Source organism: Oryctolagus cuniculus, chromosome 2, assembly GCF_051225735.1.
Source record: "Oryctolagus cuniculus isolate XC-2025 breed Fujian yellow rabbit chromosome 2, ASM5122573v1, whole genome shotgun sequence".
In the NCBI taxonomy this organism is placed as follows: Eukaryota; Metazoa; Chordata; class Mammalia; order Lagomorpha; family Leporidae; genus Oryctolagus; species Oryctolagus cuniculus.
The window spans coordinates 81486176-81505401 of record NC_142868.1 but is presented as its reverse complement, the minus strand read 5'-3'; the positions used below and the strand labels follow the sequence as shown (position 1 = coordinate 81505401).

The 19226-nt window shown below is 45.2% G+C and overlaps 1 protein-coding gene across 2 annotated transcripts in view; it reads right to left on the bottom strand.

The window, feature by feature from the left end:
* Window positions 1-11848: 11848 nt before the first annotated feature.
* Window positions 11849-19226, bottom strand: part of TNKS (tankyrase) — a 213458-nt gene continuing 206080 nt past the window's right edge. For both annotated transcript variants that reach the window (XM_008274070.5, XM_089327292.1), the window contains exons 25-27: window positions 18591-18777; window positions 16803-16959; window positions 11849-14032 (exon numbers count right to left, since the gene is read on the bottom strand). In XM_008274070.5, the coding sequence (XP_008272292.3) occupies window positions 13946-14032; window positions 16803-16959; window positions 18591-18777 (431 nt within the window). In that variant the 3' untranslated portion in view covers window positions 11849-13945. The remainder of the gene's footprint in view (window positions 14033-16802; window positions 16960-18590; window positions 18778-19226) is intronic.

Genomic DNA, 19226 nt, shown 5'->3' with positions numbered 1-19226 from the left:
CTGCCTTGGCTGGCCAATGCATGCCCTCTGTCACCAACAAAACACATTCATCCCGTCCCAGCGGCCAGAAAGCCTTAATTCAGTCCAGCACCAACTCCGAAGCCCAGAGTCTCATCTGAATGGGACCAGGGTGAGACTCGGGACACAATTCACCCAGGGGTACATTCTCTTTCATGGCAAGCCTGTGAAGTTAACAAGTTACATGCCTCCCAAGATGACCGGGGGACACACGGGCTAGACATTCTCACCCCGTAAAGAAGAAATAGACAAGAAAGTGTAGCTGGTGCCAAGTTAAGTCTGGAACTCAACAGGGCAAACAACATCAAGTGGGAAAGCTGAGAAGACTCCACGTTCTCCCATCCTGGCCACACTGAAGGGTTTGCCCCCTCTGCCCTCCATGGCCTCAGGCAGCCCAAGCTTTGTAGCCTGGCAGGGCTCAGCCCGCCTAGCTGTCTCCCGGAAGTTGGCCTCTCATGCCTGCAGCTCTCCCAGGCTGCAGATGTATGATGGTAAATCTGCAGGGCTGGGGTCCCAGAGGCAGTCCTGCCCCCACGGCGCCACTAGGAATTCTACCGGGGACACTGGGGTGGCCTTGTTCCCACGGCTCCACTCGACGCCGCCCTGCCATGGACTCTGTGCCCTTGCACCAAGTTTTTGTCTGGGCCTCCAGGCTGTCTGCCACACCCTCTGATATCGTGGTGTGCCACCAAGGCCCACTGCTTGGGGCCTCCAGGTGACTGCCCAGGCAGCATCTGGGTCCCCCGCGGACCCCAGCAGCCTCCGTATGTTAGATCACCACTCTCACGGTCTGACCTCCATGAAGCACCAGGGCATGGACCCGGGGCCACTGAGTTCTCTCAACTGTGGAGCAAGGATGCCTTTTCCTCCCATTTCCAAAATCTTGCTGCTTGGTCCCAAGACCCCAGCAGTAGGGCCTTCGTTCCCAGCCACGTTTCCAACAGCGTCCTCATCACCGCTGCCTACCTAATCTTGAGGAAGCTCCCGACTTCCACTCCAGTTCTCTTCTTCTGAGTCCTCCCTAGATTCACCTGCTGTCCCCATTCGTGGCAGTCGAACCTTTCCCTATTTGGCTGGCTTTTACACGTTATCCAGATCCAAAGTTGCTTCTAGATTCATTTTCAGATATTGGTCACCGCAAGATTCTCATTGCTCAGGAACAACTTTCTCTCTTAGTCCCTTATTCACATAGACCAAAATTCAAAAGGTGGGGCTGGCGCCGTGGTGTAATGGGCTAAGCCTGTGGCACTGGCATCCCATATGGGTGCCCATTCATGGGCATAACTTGCAATATTAGCTTGTTTTTGTGGTTTTAATTTTTTTGTTCTATGTACAAAATGCTGGCATGGTTCTCCATAGCTCTGATGCCTGGAGAATCCATTCAAGGAAAATCCCTTGGTCTCACTTAATGAAACTGACACCCAGCACAGGCTGTGGTCCTGTCTCTGGACGTGACCGTGCGTGCTTGAGCAGACCCAGTGAAAGAGAGAATCCTGGCTGGATTTTTGCAGGTGGCTCCTTGGGAGCTGCGTGGCCCATCTTGCTTTCCGGAGAACGTCGAGGCAAAAGGCGACTTGGACTTGTTGTCTTAACTTGGGCCTCTCTGATTAGGAGACTGAGTATTTTACATATTTTTTTTTTTTTTAGCATTTTGTGATGTTTTTATTGGGGCAAGGACACAGGGCGGGAAAGGGTACCCCTTGCAGGTGTGGGAATGTCCATGCTAGTCAGTCTTCCTGGGATGCTTTATGGAGCTTTTTTTTTTTTCTTGGCACTGCTCTTGGTGGCGGCCTGTTTTATAAATTTTCAAAAGTCACTGCACACATGTGTGTGCAAATTTCCACATGATTATCTTAGAAATTTACAGGAACCCTTCATAGAAAGAGAAGTGGCCCCTTGTCTGTTGCCAACATTTGCAGCCTGTCCCCGTCTGTCAGCTGTGTTTTGATTTTCTATATGACAGCATTCTTCCTTTTTTTCTTTTTCTTTTTTTTAACAACTATGTTTGAGTCCCTGCTTTCAGTTCTTTGGGGGGTGTCTTCTCTCTGCCTATTTGAAAGAACATTTAGAGGGAGAAGACAGCTGTCTTCATCATGGCTCCGCCCTCACTGATGCATCAGGGCACATCAATCTTAAAATGTAAACATTTAATGGGCCCAGGGGAGGAGATCTGGCCTGGAAAAGTGCTCTCCTTTCTTGATAATCCTTGGCAGTCTAAATTGTGCCGTACAGAATCAGGTCCAAGTCCATGGTGGAGAACCTAAGGAGCGCCTGTGCCCACCTCCACTGCCCCCAGTTCAGCTGTGCTAAAAACAGCAGCACGCTACCTAGGCTCTGCAAATATTTTTCTCCCATTCTGTTGGTTGTTTCTTCTGGATGGCATCCTTTTTGTTTTTTAAGATTTTTTTTATTTATTTGAAAGGCAGAAACAGAAAGCAAGAGAAGGAGAGGAGGGGAGGGGAGGGGAGGGGAGGGGAGGGAGAGAGAGGGAGAGAGAGAGAGAGAGAGAGAGAGAATGAATCTTCCATCCACTGGTTCACTCCGCAAATGGCTGCAATGGCTGGAGCCAGGCCAATTGGAAGCCAAGAGCCAGGAGCTTCCTCTAGGTCTCCCAGGTGGGTGCAGGGGCCCAGGCACTTGGGCTATCCTCTGCTGTTTTCCCAGGTGCATTAGTAGGGAGCTGGATTGGAAGTGGAGCGCCCATATAGAATGCCGGCAGTCCAGGTTGAGGCATAACATTCTACACCACAGCGCCAGCCCTGTTTCTTTTCTTTTTTAAAATTTTCCCCCTTGATGGTGCCTTTTGAACCCTAATGTGTTAAAAGTTAACTTTTGAAATAGACCCATGTGTCTTTTATCTGTAGTTGCTTGTCCTTTAGGCGTTGTATCAAAGACAACAACTTCTGGGCCCACAGCTTTTATGCTTGTTTTCTTTAGAGTTTTGTCGTTTTAGCTCTGTCCTCCACTGCCAGTTCCGTGCTTTGGTATAGGGGTCGGCCGCTGGGCTTCCCTCTGGGAGCAGGGGTGGTTTTCTGGCCTCTGCTCCTGTTTGGTGGCCTCGGGGTCCCTTGGGAATCGGAGGGCTGGCTCCTTGCTCCTCCTCAGGAGGCTGTGCGGGCCGCCTGCACAGCCTCACTGCTCTGGCCAAGGGCTGGCAGGAGTTGAGCTCCATCTGCTCATCTTGGCTTCTCTATGGGGCGGGTGGAAGAGCCGTGGCTGGGATGTGGGGTGCACTCCCGGCTACCTGGAGCCACGGGGCTGGGCGCTGAGGACTGGCCTGGTCCCACGGCCACCGCCGGCAGCAAACACGGAGGCACCAGAAATAGCCTGGACTTGCAGTCCCCAATTCTGATGACTTCATTGAAAGAAATCCTGGAAATCGGTTAAGCATTTGAAGCTGGTCTGAATCCTTTTCTCCCACGATCGCTGGGACAGTGTCCCAGTAACTCCCTGTGGAAGCTGCCACTGCCTCAGGGTCATTTCCCACGTGACACAGGTCTTTATCACAGCTGTGCTTTTGGAAGGCTTTGGTCGTGGGTGGGTGGGTGGGGTTAGCCCAGGGGGAAGACCTGAGATATAGATGGACAAGTGATGTGATGCACGGAATATTTCTACAGGACAGCTTAGTAGCTGTCTGCGGAAGGTTGGAAGATAGAGGAACGAGCGGGAAGAACTAATGATGGTTACTGTGGAGCTGGCGCTGTGGTGTAGCAGGTAAAGCCACTGCCTGCAGTGCTGGCATCCCATATGGGCGCCAGTTCAAGTCCCGGCTACTCTACTTCCGATCCAGCTCTCTGCTGTGGCCTGGGAAAGCAGAAGATGGCCCAAGTCCTTGGGCCCCTGCACCTGTGTGGGAGACAGGAGGAAGCTTCTGGTTCCTGGCTTCTGATTGGTGCAGCTCCAGCTGTTGTGGCCAATTGTGGAGCGAGCCAGCGGATGGAAGACCTCTCTCTCCTTGCCTCTTCTTCTTTCTCTGTGTAACTCTTTCAAATAAATAAATATTTTTTTTAAAAAGGTGGTTATTAGAAGACTTATAGGATGGGAGTGCTACGTCTAAGTTCAAATGGAAGTCAGGATTTGGATTCTGTCTGCGCTGCCTCCCTCTGGTTATGAGGCCTTCGACAGACTCTTCACCAATCAAAGAATACAGCTGGGGGCTGGCACCGTGGTTCAGTAGGTTAATCCTCCACCTGTGGCACCAGCAACCCATATGGGCTCCGGTTCTAGTCCTGGTTGCTCCTCTTCCCATCCAGCTCTCTGCTATGGCCTGGGAAAGCAGTAGAAGATGGCCCAAGTCCTTGGGCTCCTGCACCAGGGTGGGAGACCAGGAAGAAGCCCCTGGCTCCTGGCTTTGAATTGGCACAGCTCTGACTGTTGCGGCCATTTGGGGGTGAACCAACATTTCTGTCTCTCCCTTTCACTGTCTTTAACACTGACAAAGAGAGGAGAGAGAGAGAGAGAGAGAGAGAGAGAGAGAGAGAGAGAAAATAGAATACAGCTGGGTCAGATGAACGCTAAGGCTTATTCTAGCTCTAAGACATTATGAGATGCCATCCTCATCCCATAGCATGAGGCCAGCTTGGGATATTTTAAGATGCAGCCACACTCCCTGTGTTTTATCCTCTGAAACATACATTTTCTCTGAAGGGAAGAGGAGCCAACTTTTAGATGGAAAAATAAAGACCATTTACAACACAAGTCAGCTCATGTTATTCTCACAGCAACTCTCAAATAGTACTTAACAGTAGTAATGGCACATTTTTTTAAAAAGATTGATTTATTAATTTGAGAGGCAGAGATATGGGGTGGGGTTGAGAGGAGAATCTTCCATCCTCTGGTTCACTCCCCAAATGACCTGCAAGGGCCACAGCTGGGCCAGTCCAAGGCCAGGAGCCAGGAGCTTCTTCTGGGTCTCCCACATGAGTGCAGGGGTCCAAGCACTTGGGCCGTCCTCCGCTGCTTTCCCAGGCACATTAGCAGGGAGCTGGATCGGAAGTGGAGCAGCCGGGACACGTACGGGATGTTGGTGCCACAGGCAGTGGCTTTACCTGCTATGCCCAAGTGCCTGCTCCGGTACATTCGTTTCTGAAGATGAGGCAGCTCAGGCACGGGGGAGCTAAGTGACTTCTCACAGCCCTAGGGCTCATCAGTGGCAGAGCCGGAGGCTTTAATCCTACACAGTCTTTCAGTAAACTAGCTGCCTGAACAGGCCCCGAGGTCACGTCAAAACTTCGCGGAAAAAGCAAGTCATGGGCCGGCGCCGCGGCTCACTAGGCTAATCCTCCACCTGAGGCGCCGGCACTCCGGGTTCTAGTCCCGGTCGTGGTGCTGGTTCTGTCCCGGTCGCTCCTCTTCCAGGCCAGCTCTCTGCTGTAGCCCAGGAAGGCAGTGGAGGATGGCCCAAGTGCTTGGGCCCTGCACCCCATGGGAGACCAGGAGGAAGCACGTGGCTCCTGCCTTCGGATTGGCGCGGTGCGCTGGACACAGCGGCCATTGGAGGGTGAACCAACGGAAAAAAGAAAGAGCTTTCTCTCTGTCTTTCTCTCTCACTGTCCATTCTGCCTATTAAAAAAAAAAAAAAAGGCATGTCACACAAAACTCAGGCATGGATTTCCAAAACCTTTTTGCACCACAATAAGCCTCATCTTTTAGTTCTATTCCTTTCCACAAACTTGATGAACCTTCATACCTAGACACCTAAATGTCTCATTGTTCTTATTCCATTTTCTCCGAGGACAATAAAAACATGATTTGTGTCACCTGATGCATGTCCCAAACACTCCGTGAATGGCTCTCGGGCAGACAGTACTTCCAGCTGGCAGACAGAACAACAGAGATATGCAGCCCTCTTGAACTTCCTTGGCAACTTAGTGGATTATGGCAGGCACTGCTTTCCTGTGAACTTGAACTTGAGCCTCTGCATGAAAAGTGAACTCTCATAGCTACCTTGTGCTGTATGCTTGGTATTCATATGCCACTGATTTGTCAGCAGGATTATGAATAAAGACAAACTTGATTTACAAATCAGTAGTTGAACAGCAAGAGTATGTTGAGTCATTACAAAAACTGATGTCATCTACATATTGTCTTCCTCACACAAAGCTGTTTTATTAGCACTGTAAGGCTGGTGGGAACTGGTTAAAATGAAGATCCACACAAGACTCGGCTTGCATTTCTGCATTTTCTATTTTCAAGTCTTCAGAGCAGATGCTAACCAGAAAACTTGGCACTTTGGTCCCAACTCAATGGGAGCAGATGACTTCTCTTTTTATTATCTCCAATATAATATCAAGTGCTCCTTCAGATCGGAAGCCAATTACATGGTCTCGTGATTATTAAATAATGAGGAAAAGAGAACAGAGCCAAATAATGAAGGTTTACAAGTGCCAAAAAATGGAGCACGCAGTCTCTATTCTAAGATACTGGGTCAGAACAACCAGAGTACCAGTATAGACAACTGAATTCATAAGCAGTTCTTCCAAGTTTGCTGCCCAAGAAACACTCATGCTTTCCTATTAGTTACAGGACTTAGTTTTTTCTTTTTCTTTTTATAATTTTTACTTATTTGAAATATAGAGTTACAGAGAGAGGTAGAGACAGAGAGAGAGGTCTTCCATCCGCTGGTTCACTCCCCAATTGCTGCAACGGCCAGAGCTGCGCCAATCTGTAGCCAGGAGCCAGGAGCTTCTTCTGGGTCTCCCATGCAGGTGCAGATCTTCTACTGCTTTCCCAGGCCACAGCAGAGAGCTGGATGGGAAGACGAGCAGTGGGAATTCAAATCAGAGCCCATATGGAATGCTGGCGCCCCAGGCCAGGGCGTCAACCTGCTGTGCCACAGTGCTGGCCCCAGGATTTAGTTTTCTAGCAAGTAATTTTCTTTAGAAGACAATTGCAATCTATCTGGCAAATGACTTGCAGCCCTCTTCCACTGTCCACCACTGGGTTCCTGTTCTGAAAGTAGGCCTTGGGGCCGTGTTGTGGCGTGGTGAGTGAGGCTGCTGTCTGCAGCACTGGCATCCCATATGGGCGCCGGTTCGAATTCTGGCTGCTCCACTTCCAGCCCAGCTCCCTGCTGATGTGCCTGGGAAAGCAACAGAAGATGGCCCAGGTTCTTGGGCCCCTGCACCCACGTGGGAGACCCAGATGAAGCTCCTGGTCCCTGACATTCCACCTGGCCCAGCCCTAGCAGTTGCCGCTGTTTGGGGAGTGAACCAGCAGATTAAAGATCTCCGTTTCTTACTTTCAATCTCAAACAAACAAACAAAAAAAAAACAGAACAGAACAGGCCCTTAGATTACTTATTCTGCCAGGCGGTGGAAATTCTAAGTTGCTATTTCCTAATGCACTTGATTTCCCTGCACAATTCAGGTCAATTCTATTTTCTAACACAACAATAACCAAAGGGGGCACTTGAATCTAGAGGCATTTAGAATCAGATGCCCTAAGACACTGATGATCCACAAAGCGTGTAGGAGAGTCAACTCTGGGTTTTCATTCCTGCTTAAGCTCGAAATTCCATTTTCTTCTGAGGGATTGGTGCACAGCAACTGATACCCACTCCTACCGTGAAAAGTACTCTTGAGCTATACATTATTGCACACCTTGGAGTTCCAGTTGCTTCATCGGTAAAATGAGGATTAAAGCATGAGTTGTGCAGGTGGCTGGGGTTAGTAATCACGACGGGTACACAGCGCCTGACCCGTTAAACAGCTCAGGGACAAGCACTCTTGTGTGCAGGGTTGCCAGAGTAGCCAGCCAGTCGCCGGTACTAGGTGACTACAGGACTGACAGCTCCTTGTGACTCTGACCATCCCTTTGGAAGAGAAGTTACAGGTACAGTCTAGCTTTGAACTTGCCATCTAACGGGTCACCTGGCCAGGAGAAAGGAAGGGGAGGCGATGGAAAACTGCCCTCAGCCCTCCATGGTGGGTCCTGTGTGAGGTCTTTAGTAGCTGCCATGGTATGTGGAAGGCATTCTTTGTGCTTCCTCTCACACAGGACGAGGTATGAGAGTGGGACTCCCAGCCATCAGGCTGTGCCGGGCCTCCTGTGGCCCCGGGAACTGTGTGAGGCCCGACTCCAAAGCTAGGTCTCTTTGTTTAGGGATCTTTCTAGAAGAAACCTGAGTTCTTCCTGGCACTGCCACTCCTCAGGAACTGCCATGCAAGCTAAGAGGTGAAGACAGTGCCCTCCAAGTCCAGATCTCACCAGGAGACAGGGAGGGAGGCTGTTAGTGTGCCCTTGACAGTTTTAGGTCAGCTGTGTTAAGGCTGCTCAGGCTGAAATGAACAAACAGGGCAACAGGAAAGCATTCAGGTGCTAAATGCTACTCACACACAGTGTACTTTAAAAACAGTTTTTATTGAATATTAATCAATTACAAGTACTGTAAGTTAGACGTTAAGCCGAAGCACAATCACAGGTTAAATATAATCACAAAGATGTCGTCCACAGAAACCCGCGTGGAGGCAGGTCAGGTTCCCTGGCGCCCTCTCTTGGAAATACGCAGAGGGCAGAGGGAAGGAAAGGTCTTCCATTCCGGTGAAGGATCATGAAGACTACAAGCGTTACATGCTGGAAGGCATTTTCTGTGCCCGAAGTGGGAAGGTTGCCAGATTCACAAAAACGAAACAAAGCAAAGCAAAAATTCAGGACACTCAGTTAAATCTGAATTTCTGATAGCTTTTTTTAAATTGTTAAGTATATGCCAAATATTGCGTGACACATATGTGAACTAAAAAACTGTTTATCTGAAATTCAAATTTAACTGTGCATCATGTATTTCATCTGACAATCCTACAAACAGACAAATGCAAGAAAGGAAGAGGAGGGGTTGGAATCCCCTGCCACTGGTGGGTCATACAGAGACTAAAAAATAACACAGCAACAGTGAACCAAAGAATTACTACATCGGTTACTACACAGACCAACATCACAGTGAGAAAATACAGTAACTACTCCCAGTGCTGTTGCCAGGAAACATTCTACGTTTCCTCAAAGCTGGTTTTGTAAATGTTTTGAGAAACCTTGTTGATAAAAGTACCTTTTTAGTTTTGTAGTTATCAAAGACAAGTATTACTACCACAAACATGAGCTTAAAACAACAGGAGCAGAAGCAGGGTATTATATGCACATGAAGAGTTTAAATGTTTTGTGTAGTGAATACCATGGTTATAGGGTCAAGGTCACCTTCTAGGGCTAGGCTGTTAGCCTTACAGATTTCAGTTCCTTTCTAACTCAAGCTGTCTGTCGTGCTTCAGCTTTTCATCCTGAACTCTGGGAGGGGCGTGGGGGTGTGGAGGTGTGCGAGGTACAACCCACGGCCGGGGGCTGACTGGCTTTCTCTGCAAGCGCTCTGAGGTAACGAAGGGCTTTCAGGGCTGCCTGCAGAAATGGGGAGACAGGTAAGAAATAACAAAACCATCGGACTTCTGGAGCATGAGCGGAATCTCGGAAAGGATGGGTGGTGGGGGTGGGTGTGGAGCTGTGACGTGTAAAGCAGAAAGGAGAAGGGGAAGGAGTTTTTTTTGATGTCTGTCAAAATGCAATTACCTCTACAGTGCGGATACTACTTCAAAGGAGGCAGGACTCTAGCAAGTGTACAAAACTGGTCAACGTCGTAACCACATTTGGTCTTACAGAGTATATAAAATCTTCAGCTTCCTACAGGTTTTTCCTTTAATATCACCATAGCTTATAGCTTAAAACGATTGAAACACAGCTTGCATACCACTCAAACTCTACCTGGTATCACAGCTGTCATCCTATTCCCATTCACAACTACATGGGCTTTGAAATCTTTTGAGCATTTCTCCAAACCAGAGCCAGTAGCTGAGGAATTTCAAATACGGAGAAAGCAGAACGGATGGGTCATATCCATCCTGCTGTTTAGAGGGGAGTATTATCTATGAACCACATCCTCACTGAACAAGCTGACCAGGTATGGGACACACGGAGATATGCCTGACACACGGACACCCTTCAAACACAAAGAAATGCATTTACAAGGTCTCACTTACTAGAATAGAAAAGTTTAAAAAGTTTCTGCCACAGTTAAGGCTTTCTTAAGAAGAAAAATGTAATTGTCCATTGATTGCAGAATGCGTAAGTTGTCTGAACAAGCCTGATGTTGGGGGTGGTAATTTTTGGATGTGTTTACTTTTCATATACTAGATGGGTCCCACCACAGCTTGAATACTACTTACAGTTCTTTTCATTTCTCTGTCATTGATTGGACATCATATACATTTAACTTTAGTCAACTTGAGTCTTTAAATGAATTTCTGACACATGAAGCCCTATCTTCATGTCAGGTTTGGGTATTTGCTAAATGACTAGCCTGTGGCTCTATGCGAGATAATTAACCCAACAGAACACACAGTCGGAAGGCTACAGATCACATATATCATACACATTGCATCTGGACACTCTGGGGAAAGAGTCTTAGAAACACACACCACTTTCCGTGTGCAAGGCCATCGGCAGGCATCCAGAGAGCATCATGTTTATAAAGGGAGAGGAAACAATGTCCAATAACCTTCCGCGCAATTGGGAGATGCACTGAAACAGAAAAACCTGGAGAATATACTGCATTCTGATGCCATTTTTCCAGTGTAAGCCAACATTTTTTTTTTTTTGTATAGTGGCTATAATAACAGAATGTTCATCTGTATTACTTTATTTGTTTGCCATATTCAGGTATATTTCAATGCACCTTGCTATTTTGAGAGCCAAAGGGAAATTATTTTCACCACTGATATCAAGCTTCAAGGAGTACAAGGATGCTATGTCATGAAACATCCTAATATCTTTATTCTATTTATATTGCCCAAAAAGCTAGAAATTCCAAACTCCAAGAAGGTAAATAGGAATCCTGGTTGCACTGCTATAATTTTGCACAGAATTACAACTCTGGGTTCCATGCCATTATTTGTTCACAAGGTGGCACCATCTTCTGGGCAGACAATATGTGAGGCCCACTACTCATTTCTGAATGAGATATGAAAATGGAGAGGTACCTCCTGTAAGCACTAGATGAAGAGAAGAAATGAAGAAAATGAATGGGGTCATGGATAACTGCTGTAGTGAATTTTATTTTCAGGCTAGCAATCCGGGGGAGATGGATGGAGGCCTAGTTAAAAGAAAGCGCCTAGTCCAGAGCACTTAACTGATGCCCTGTCAAGTATCCCGCTGGACATACCAGTGACCTGGAACCATCAGGTCTAGAGAAGCCCTCCGCTATTGGAACTCTGAAGAGCACGTGGTGACGTTTGAATTCTGACTTTCACACAGTCTGAGAAACACAGGGGCCATTTCAGGGCAGAGGGGGGTGGGGAGGACTACAGTGCAAGCCCCTGACTTCCTAGCATTTCCATATAGTGCATATGCAAGAAATTAAGCAGATTTCCACTTAATTCAATGCCATGTTTTCAATATGCCATAAGGTCTTAACATCACTGCTGATGGAAATCCCAAATGTACTCAACTTACGCTAACTTCTGAGTATATTCATGATGACCTTTGGATTTCAAGTTCTGAAAAAAATGTTACTTGCTCCTGTGATACACCCATTAGCCCACTCCCTTTAGCAATGAATAATGTACGCACATCCTTTCAAGAACTACCACATACGTGTATCATCACAAGACAAGAAGCACTGCACATGTCTTCCTCACGGAGTACCCCTTACTTGGCACACAGAACGTCTGACACATGACAGCGGCAGTTTGACGACTGAACCACAGTTTGACTTCTCAAGTGTAAGGCTCAAGTTTAAAACTGACACATCCATTAATCTAGTTAGTAGAATGGAAACGACACACAACCACAGTTGGGTGGTGGTTTACCATTTTAATGAAGTCATAAAGCTTCCATATCTATACCATATAAACACTTTCACTTAACTAAAAATCACGGCTGTGCTGACCGTTTTAAAACTATATCTAAGGGAGGGGGGCAGGAAATACACACCTGGGAACTACTGAAAACCACACAGATGGTAACTTCTTTGACCCTTTGTTACACACAGCCAAAAGGGAACAGAGGAAAGAAAGTTCTCTTACTGAATGGGGAAGTTTGAAGCTCCACTGGACTTCTAGTGTTACCAAGCACAGAGCCACGATGCGAACACCCAGCTCGGGCCACTGGCCTTCAGCAGAACCGGAAACTGATGCTCCTTCTGCACTGAAATTCTGAGGACCCACGCGAGATGGCGCTATAGAATTCAAGCTAGCGTGGCTGTCCAGTCCTAGCACTGGACTCTAGCCAAAAAAGAAAGCAAGATGTGTATTTTTAAGAGCCTGTTGCTAAACATTTTGCATGTAAGCATTTTATTTCACCTCAGGTAATTTAAATCAGCCTACATTTAAAAAGTCCTCCAAATTAGCTTCCAAGGCTTTACACTGAAATGGCAAGTTCGCCTCATGCTGCTCTCTGACTTTTCCAGCATGTTTGTGTTCCTTTTTCCTCAAAGCTGAGCAGTCACGCAGCCTGTCGAGTAGCGTGGAATCGATGCACTGGGTTTGCTACTTAGCTCAGGTGGCGAGGGAAGTGTGAGCACTGCAGCCCGCGGTTCTGAGCGGATGCGCCCTGGGCCAGTGCTGACTGCAGCACGCAGCGAGCTCCTGCCACACCGGGCCTGGGGCTCTCCACCACCTCCATCACAAAACACACACAACTGAAAAGCTTTGGTTTCTGTTTTTGATGATCTTGCCTAAATATTAAGAAATCTGAAAAGTTTGAAGCTCAAAAATTTAGTACAGGGATGTTTATAAACTATCTGTAGCATACCACTCAAAATGAACCCCAAATCTGGATTAAACAAAAACATTCTTGCACTGTGTGTATCTATCGAAGCTAAAGAAAACAATAGGATAATCATTTTGTGACTTTACTGAGGCACAATTCCTCTGACTTTGGAAATAAGGCAGCTAATTTTGGGGCGGCAACTCTAGTGGCACAGATTAAGTGAGGGGAAGAACTGACTCTTTGAGGAGCCCCCTCAAGGCTTTCGGCTGTGATGCTGTAAATCCCATGTTCCACCCGCGGCTTGCCACGGCTCCTCCCTTGCAGCCTGCCTAGTCTTCACCCGGGGACCGGCTGGCGCAGTGGCCTTGCTCCAACATTTCTCTGGCCGACTCTGCTGGCCTCTCCAGCACTTCCTGCACACCTGTGCATGGAGCGAGTGATGCGTCTCAGGCTCTGACTTCTCTCAACCTGGGGCTCCTGAACTGGGGGGGCTGTCTCTGCCCTTCCCGTGCAAGATGGGCCAATTTACAGAAGCAAACGCAAACTGTCGCTTTTCCTTTTCATTTCAATTTATGTGAATAAGCACAGACCCTAAAATCAAACCAGTGAAAGTAAAAAAAGAGAGTGGAAACTGAATCTCGCTAGGCCAGAAGCGTGGGTTGCATTGCTCATGACTTTAGTCAGTGTGACTTTGTGCAAAATGTCCTCAAGAAGGTTCTGGCTCATTTTCAATGTAACAAAACAAAACAAAACACAAAGCCCCAATGATGCACATTTCAAAACAATTATGTGTATGTCTGTTATATACATGTGTGATGCATAACAAAGCAAATGTAGTGTGTAACAGTGAACATGTGGAATAGTATTGGTTTTCTTGTTTTGCATTTCCAAGTCTAGATCCAAGCGATTTTGTTTTAGAATTGGATAACTGCGATGAAAATGAGCCTGAGATATGTGAAAAGGCCGCCCCTGTAAACATTCCCTCAAAGGGAACAGTAGCAGTCGAGTATGTATCAGTTACTCATACTAGGTCATCACTATAGCAATGCTTTATAAAAGACAAACAGCTTATTTCTAGGCTGTCGGGGATTGACGGAATATTCATTTGTTGTTGTTGCAAACAATCCACTGTACTCCAGTCCCAGGTTCACTCCAAACTGGCCTTTCCCAGGGGCGTTCACTAGGTCTTCTGCTCCGCGGCAGTTGCGGTCTGGGAAGGCGCCTCGGGCTTCATGATCTGATACGTGATGAGATACTCGGGGTACGCCTGCAGAGGACACGAAGAAAGCAGTTCACCTTCCGGGAGGCACACCCTGCCAGCTTCACTTCCCTCGGCAGCCTCAGAGGCTGCTGGTCCTAGGCACACTATCCACAGAGCCCCCGCAGCAAGGCAGAACCAGTCTACGAACAGGTGCCTGAACAATTAGCAGATCCAAACGCGCGGATCTGTACAGAAACATGCACACATCCTACACTCTAGAATGCCAGTTCTACTCTGAATACCATAAACATTCACACTCTAGCCTTGTCTTTACAGCCTCACGCTACAAGACCAAGGCATGAAGCAGTGCTAAGATCTTCCTTCTTCTTCTTCACCTTATACACCACAGGACTGTCACACAGCACATGCTCAATGACAGTTGCTAAATCAAAGAGTAATTCTGCTGCACTGAGATCAGATTAGTCACAGAAAATGAAGTAAATGCACTGAGCTAGAAAGAGGAAAGGTAGGACATGCTGAGTCAGCAATAACCTACCGGCAGCAGTTGGGAGGTACTTTTTAAAAACTGACTAAACACAAGTATTGTTTATATGAAAATAGCACCTCTCACACTAGTCTCTTTCTCTGTCTCTGCTGTCTGGCAGTCAATAAAACAGGCTCAGTGTCTGGAATGAGCACTTGACGGGAGCATGAAAAAGGCTAACCACAGGAAGTTGTCATAAACCTTAGCAGAAATCACCACGAAGACAACTGGAAGGAGGGGACAAGCACCTCCTCAGTCTGAAAACTCCACAGGGAATTCTTCCACAAAATACACACGGTTATAAAGGAAGATTCAGTACTCAGGCTGAAAATACTACTTGTTTGGTGAGCAAAGTGTATGGGAGCCCAAAAATAATGTGTTGAGTGATGATCTACAAATGACTTGCATGCAGACATTTAGTATGATAATAAAAGGAAAGGAATTAAAAGAGTATGGAAAAACTGGATTAACACTTCAAATGTAGAAATAACCAGTCACTGAATTATTTCTCTTTAACCACTGAGATCTTAGGAGGCAGAAACTGCTACACATCTGAGCCTTGGCACTTCCATGAGAAATAAATAAAGGGTCTTATATTGGGCATAGTAAAAATCCAGTACATGTTAGTTATTACTATAAATGTTTTACCAGAGGCTTGACCCTCCTTGGAGGTCTCAACAAGGATTTTAAAAACAAAACAAAAACCATGCATGTGCTGTAAGAAGTTATACTTGCTTATGTACATGGAAGGAATCATTATTGTTTGTAATATTCTTATCAAAAATTCTAATTTGTTTCTAAAAATTACAGTGCTGTCCATCTTTAGTATATGTAATTGTAATAACCAAAGCTGACAATCATTTTTGATTTTCCTATTTGAAGCCTCAATAACTAAATGGTTTGTAGCTTTATTTTATGATTTGTATACTGTTTAATTTTTTCTTAAAGATAGATTTATTAATTTGAAAGGCAGAGTTACAGAGAGGCAGAGGCAGAGAGAGAGGTCTTCCATTTGCTGGTTCACTCCCCAAATGGCTGCAACGGCTGGAGCTGGGCCGATCCAAAGCCAGGAGCCTGGAGCTTCTTCCAGGTCTCCCACCCCCTTCTCTGTTGCTCTGCCTCTCAAATAAATCTTAAAAAAAAAAAACAAACAAACAAACAAAAAAAAACACAAATATCCTTTGCCACTTAGCAGCTGATATGGAAATTATTTTTAAAAAAGATTTCATATCTTTTGTATTAAAATAAACATTTTTAAATTCCATTTCCCAGAAACTTTTGAAGTATCCTTGTATCAGAAATCATGTGTTAATTTTAAAGACATCCAATTTCAGTCCATCCCTACTAGGTTTCACATTTTCCTGTTCCATATTTGTACATCCCCTCTACAGTGGGAAGTGTAGTCAGTCCTTGGATCAATACATCAACACATTCATTCATTTGATCAACTCTATAATGCACCTAGAAGAGTTTCATTGTTTTGCTGAACTACCACAATCAACACACTTACTAAAAAGATTTCTTGGCAATTCTGCTGGCTTCACACCCTACCCTGCCCAAGATTGATAGCACAGTGTAAAACACCATTTTTATAGATCACATGTTATGTATATTACATGTTGGTTTTTGTTTTTTTTTTTTCTCTTCTCCTTCAGCATAGTAGTGGTATTTATTTGAAATTCAGTTAAGTTCAGATAAACTGATTTTTGTTTTCGGACAAGTTGGTAGACACTTAGCAGCACTGTGTTAAGACAGAATTGAAAAACACTGGAGAAGTTTTCTGGGTATCCATTTCCCTGAGTGTGTGTGTGTGTGTGTGTGTATTGTTTTCAATTCTACTTTGCACCTCAAGAGTTGGTAGAATTAAACATCCTAGAGCTTTGTGACTCAGAAAGCTACACAGTTCTATGTAGGCATCACGGTCAAAATGACAGAGATTCCACTCCTGTGACAAGCCTGTGCAAGCAGGTCCATTCAATGGCAGCTCCTTAGCTCCTCACTGCCAGGCTGGGGAACAGAGGGATCCAAAGCATTAACTCAGCATAGCATGGCATCGAGCTGCCCTCCTGTCCACACTGAGCTACTTCCCTGACATGTAACTAATGGGTTCTCTGTGCCAAGTTGATGTCAAAGAAACATTTTCCTGTCTCCATTTTGCACCCAAGCTGACTAACACTACTAGACTAGGTGGTGTGTATTTCACCAAAAAGTTTGCTTAAATCTCACATGGTCTTCATATTCTGTACTGACATGTTTGCTAACATGGATATGCTCATTTAATGCATCACATACCTGCTCTCCCCTGTAGATGACGTATTCAGCATATGCCAGCCCGTTGACACTTGGTCTACCAATAACTGAGTGATGTCCTGGGGGCGCATGAGCCATTTTCATGGTGCTGAATTGCAGGAAGGATTTCCCAAGGGTCACTCTACAGAAAAGCATTTGTCTGAAGAAAAAAAGGAAAGTCATGCTTTGAAGGAAACCTTAACTCTTACAATGACATAACTGTTAGGTTTATTTTTAAAAAATAATAGCAGGCAAGCCAATCGAAATGTCATTTTGAAATTAATGAGTAGGAATGAGATGGGACCTGATATATTGATTTGCTATAAACAATTACCAGGCGCAGTAGTTAACATAAAAGTTAGGAGCCGTGTTGTGGCATGCGGGTTAAGCCACTGCCTGTGATGTTGGCATCCCATAGCAGGCTGGTTCATGTTCCAGCTGCTCCATTTATGATCCAGCTCCCTCCTATCGGCCTGGGAAAAGAAGTGCAAGATGCCTCAAGTGTCTGGGTTCCTGTCACCCATGGGGGAGACCCAGATAAACTTCCTGACTCCTGGCTTCGGCCTGACTCAGCCCTGGCCATTATGGCCACTTGGAGAGTGAACCAGCAGATGGAAGACCCCGCCACCCCCAACCTCCATCTCTCACTCTCTTTCTCTGTAATTCTTTAAAATAAATAAATTTTTTTAAAAAGTTTGAAGTAGTTTTAGTGCGACTTAAGAACAAAATAGAAAATTCATGGTACTAAGTTTTGCCTAATGCAAAAAGGCTCTCTTTTCTAGAAAATATTGCCTAATATATAAACTTAGTGTCTAATTTTAGTAAGTGACTTTCTATCCTTATCTAGGTTCACTTTTATTGATTAAGGTTTTTGTTTCCAGGGGAGTCTGGTTGGAAGCAGGCTAAGTTTTGCATGCTGTATGTACTTGTGTCCTTGGGAATTTCTGTGTGTTTTGAATCAGAGAAGTCTGAATGGAAAGAATTTCTATGGCATGCATCTTAGGACTGCTGATGAATATAATTTTTTTCATAACAAAACAGAGATAAGCTTTAGGGTCAATAACTACAATGAATTTCAAGAATATATAGGTCTTTTTAAGGTCTTAACTGAATAACAAGATACCTCATTAACTTGATTTGCAAAAATAATGCATCTCATTAGTTTGAAGAGAAATCTAATAAATTTCACTCTTTGTAAAGTATAATTCTTTCATATTTTTCCACTTGGCCAGAAAGAGAATATTTCTCTTACACTGACTTCAGAAAAAATGTACTAATGTTATTTTTAATTTCTGAATGTTAAGATCCTATTCAAAAGCTGATATTTATCTGTTTGCAATTAATTCCAAAGTTGTAATTTTGAAGCTGTATTTTTCATGGTTAATCCTGCCATAAACAACATCAGAAGTAAACGAGAGTCTACTTGATAGTAAAAGTTGTATGTGCTAGTTAAAATGTGACTAACTAGAGCTAGAATTCTTGGCTTCACATAAATCATTCTCAGCCTTTCCTTGTCCTAATTCTGAAGCAAGGAAAGTGGGCACAGGGAGAAAGTCAAGATGCAGGGAGCAGCATCATAGCCCACGTCTGGGCAGAGGGGTCTGGCTTCCCCTCTGATACCACATCTGCCCCGCTGCTCCTAGCAGAGCTGCGTCTCCTTAAACTCCAAGCCTGTCCTCTGTAATAGGAAGTTAACACGGAGGATAACCTGTGACTTCTGCAGAGTCTGAGAAAGTAGTCTGGTTTATCACCTGAGGGTGGCAACCATCACACTGAAGGCAAGATGCTCACCTGTGACATATATAACATGACCTGTCTTTGTGTGTGGGGCAGCCTGTTCCTCCTCCAATCCCATAGACATACTGGTTGCTTTTTGAGGAGTTTTCAGCAAAATAAATACCAGCTCCAAACATTCCTCCTATGTATGCATGTCGCTCATCAAACCCTTTATGAATAATGGCATTAATGAAAGGAGAACCTAAAAACATAAAGACACACAGAAAAATTGGTTTTGGAACACTTTTCTAGAACCTGAGTTAGGCACATGCTATCTGCACCAGGTAGATTAATATTAAGTAACCAATAATGCTTACATGGGAAGTTTCATTTTTCTAAGATGGCCTATTATACATAAATTATTGTTTCAGTGAATCATAGCGTCTATTACCAAGCATGCCATATAGGTTTTGCAGATGGCATGAGATTTAGGTGGTTGTGTATAATGTGGCTTTAAAAATACTGTATTACATGCACTCAAACAAGCATGGAAAATCTGATAAACGAAAACAACTCCACTACATTAGGACAAAAGTACTTCGCTAGGTGGTTCAACAAGCAACTTGTGTTCTGAAGCAACTGCAGATAGAGTATGTTAATTTACATGTCTTGGAAAACATGCAGTGTACCAACAAATATTTGTAAAGAACA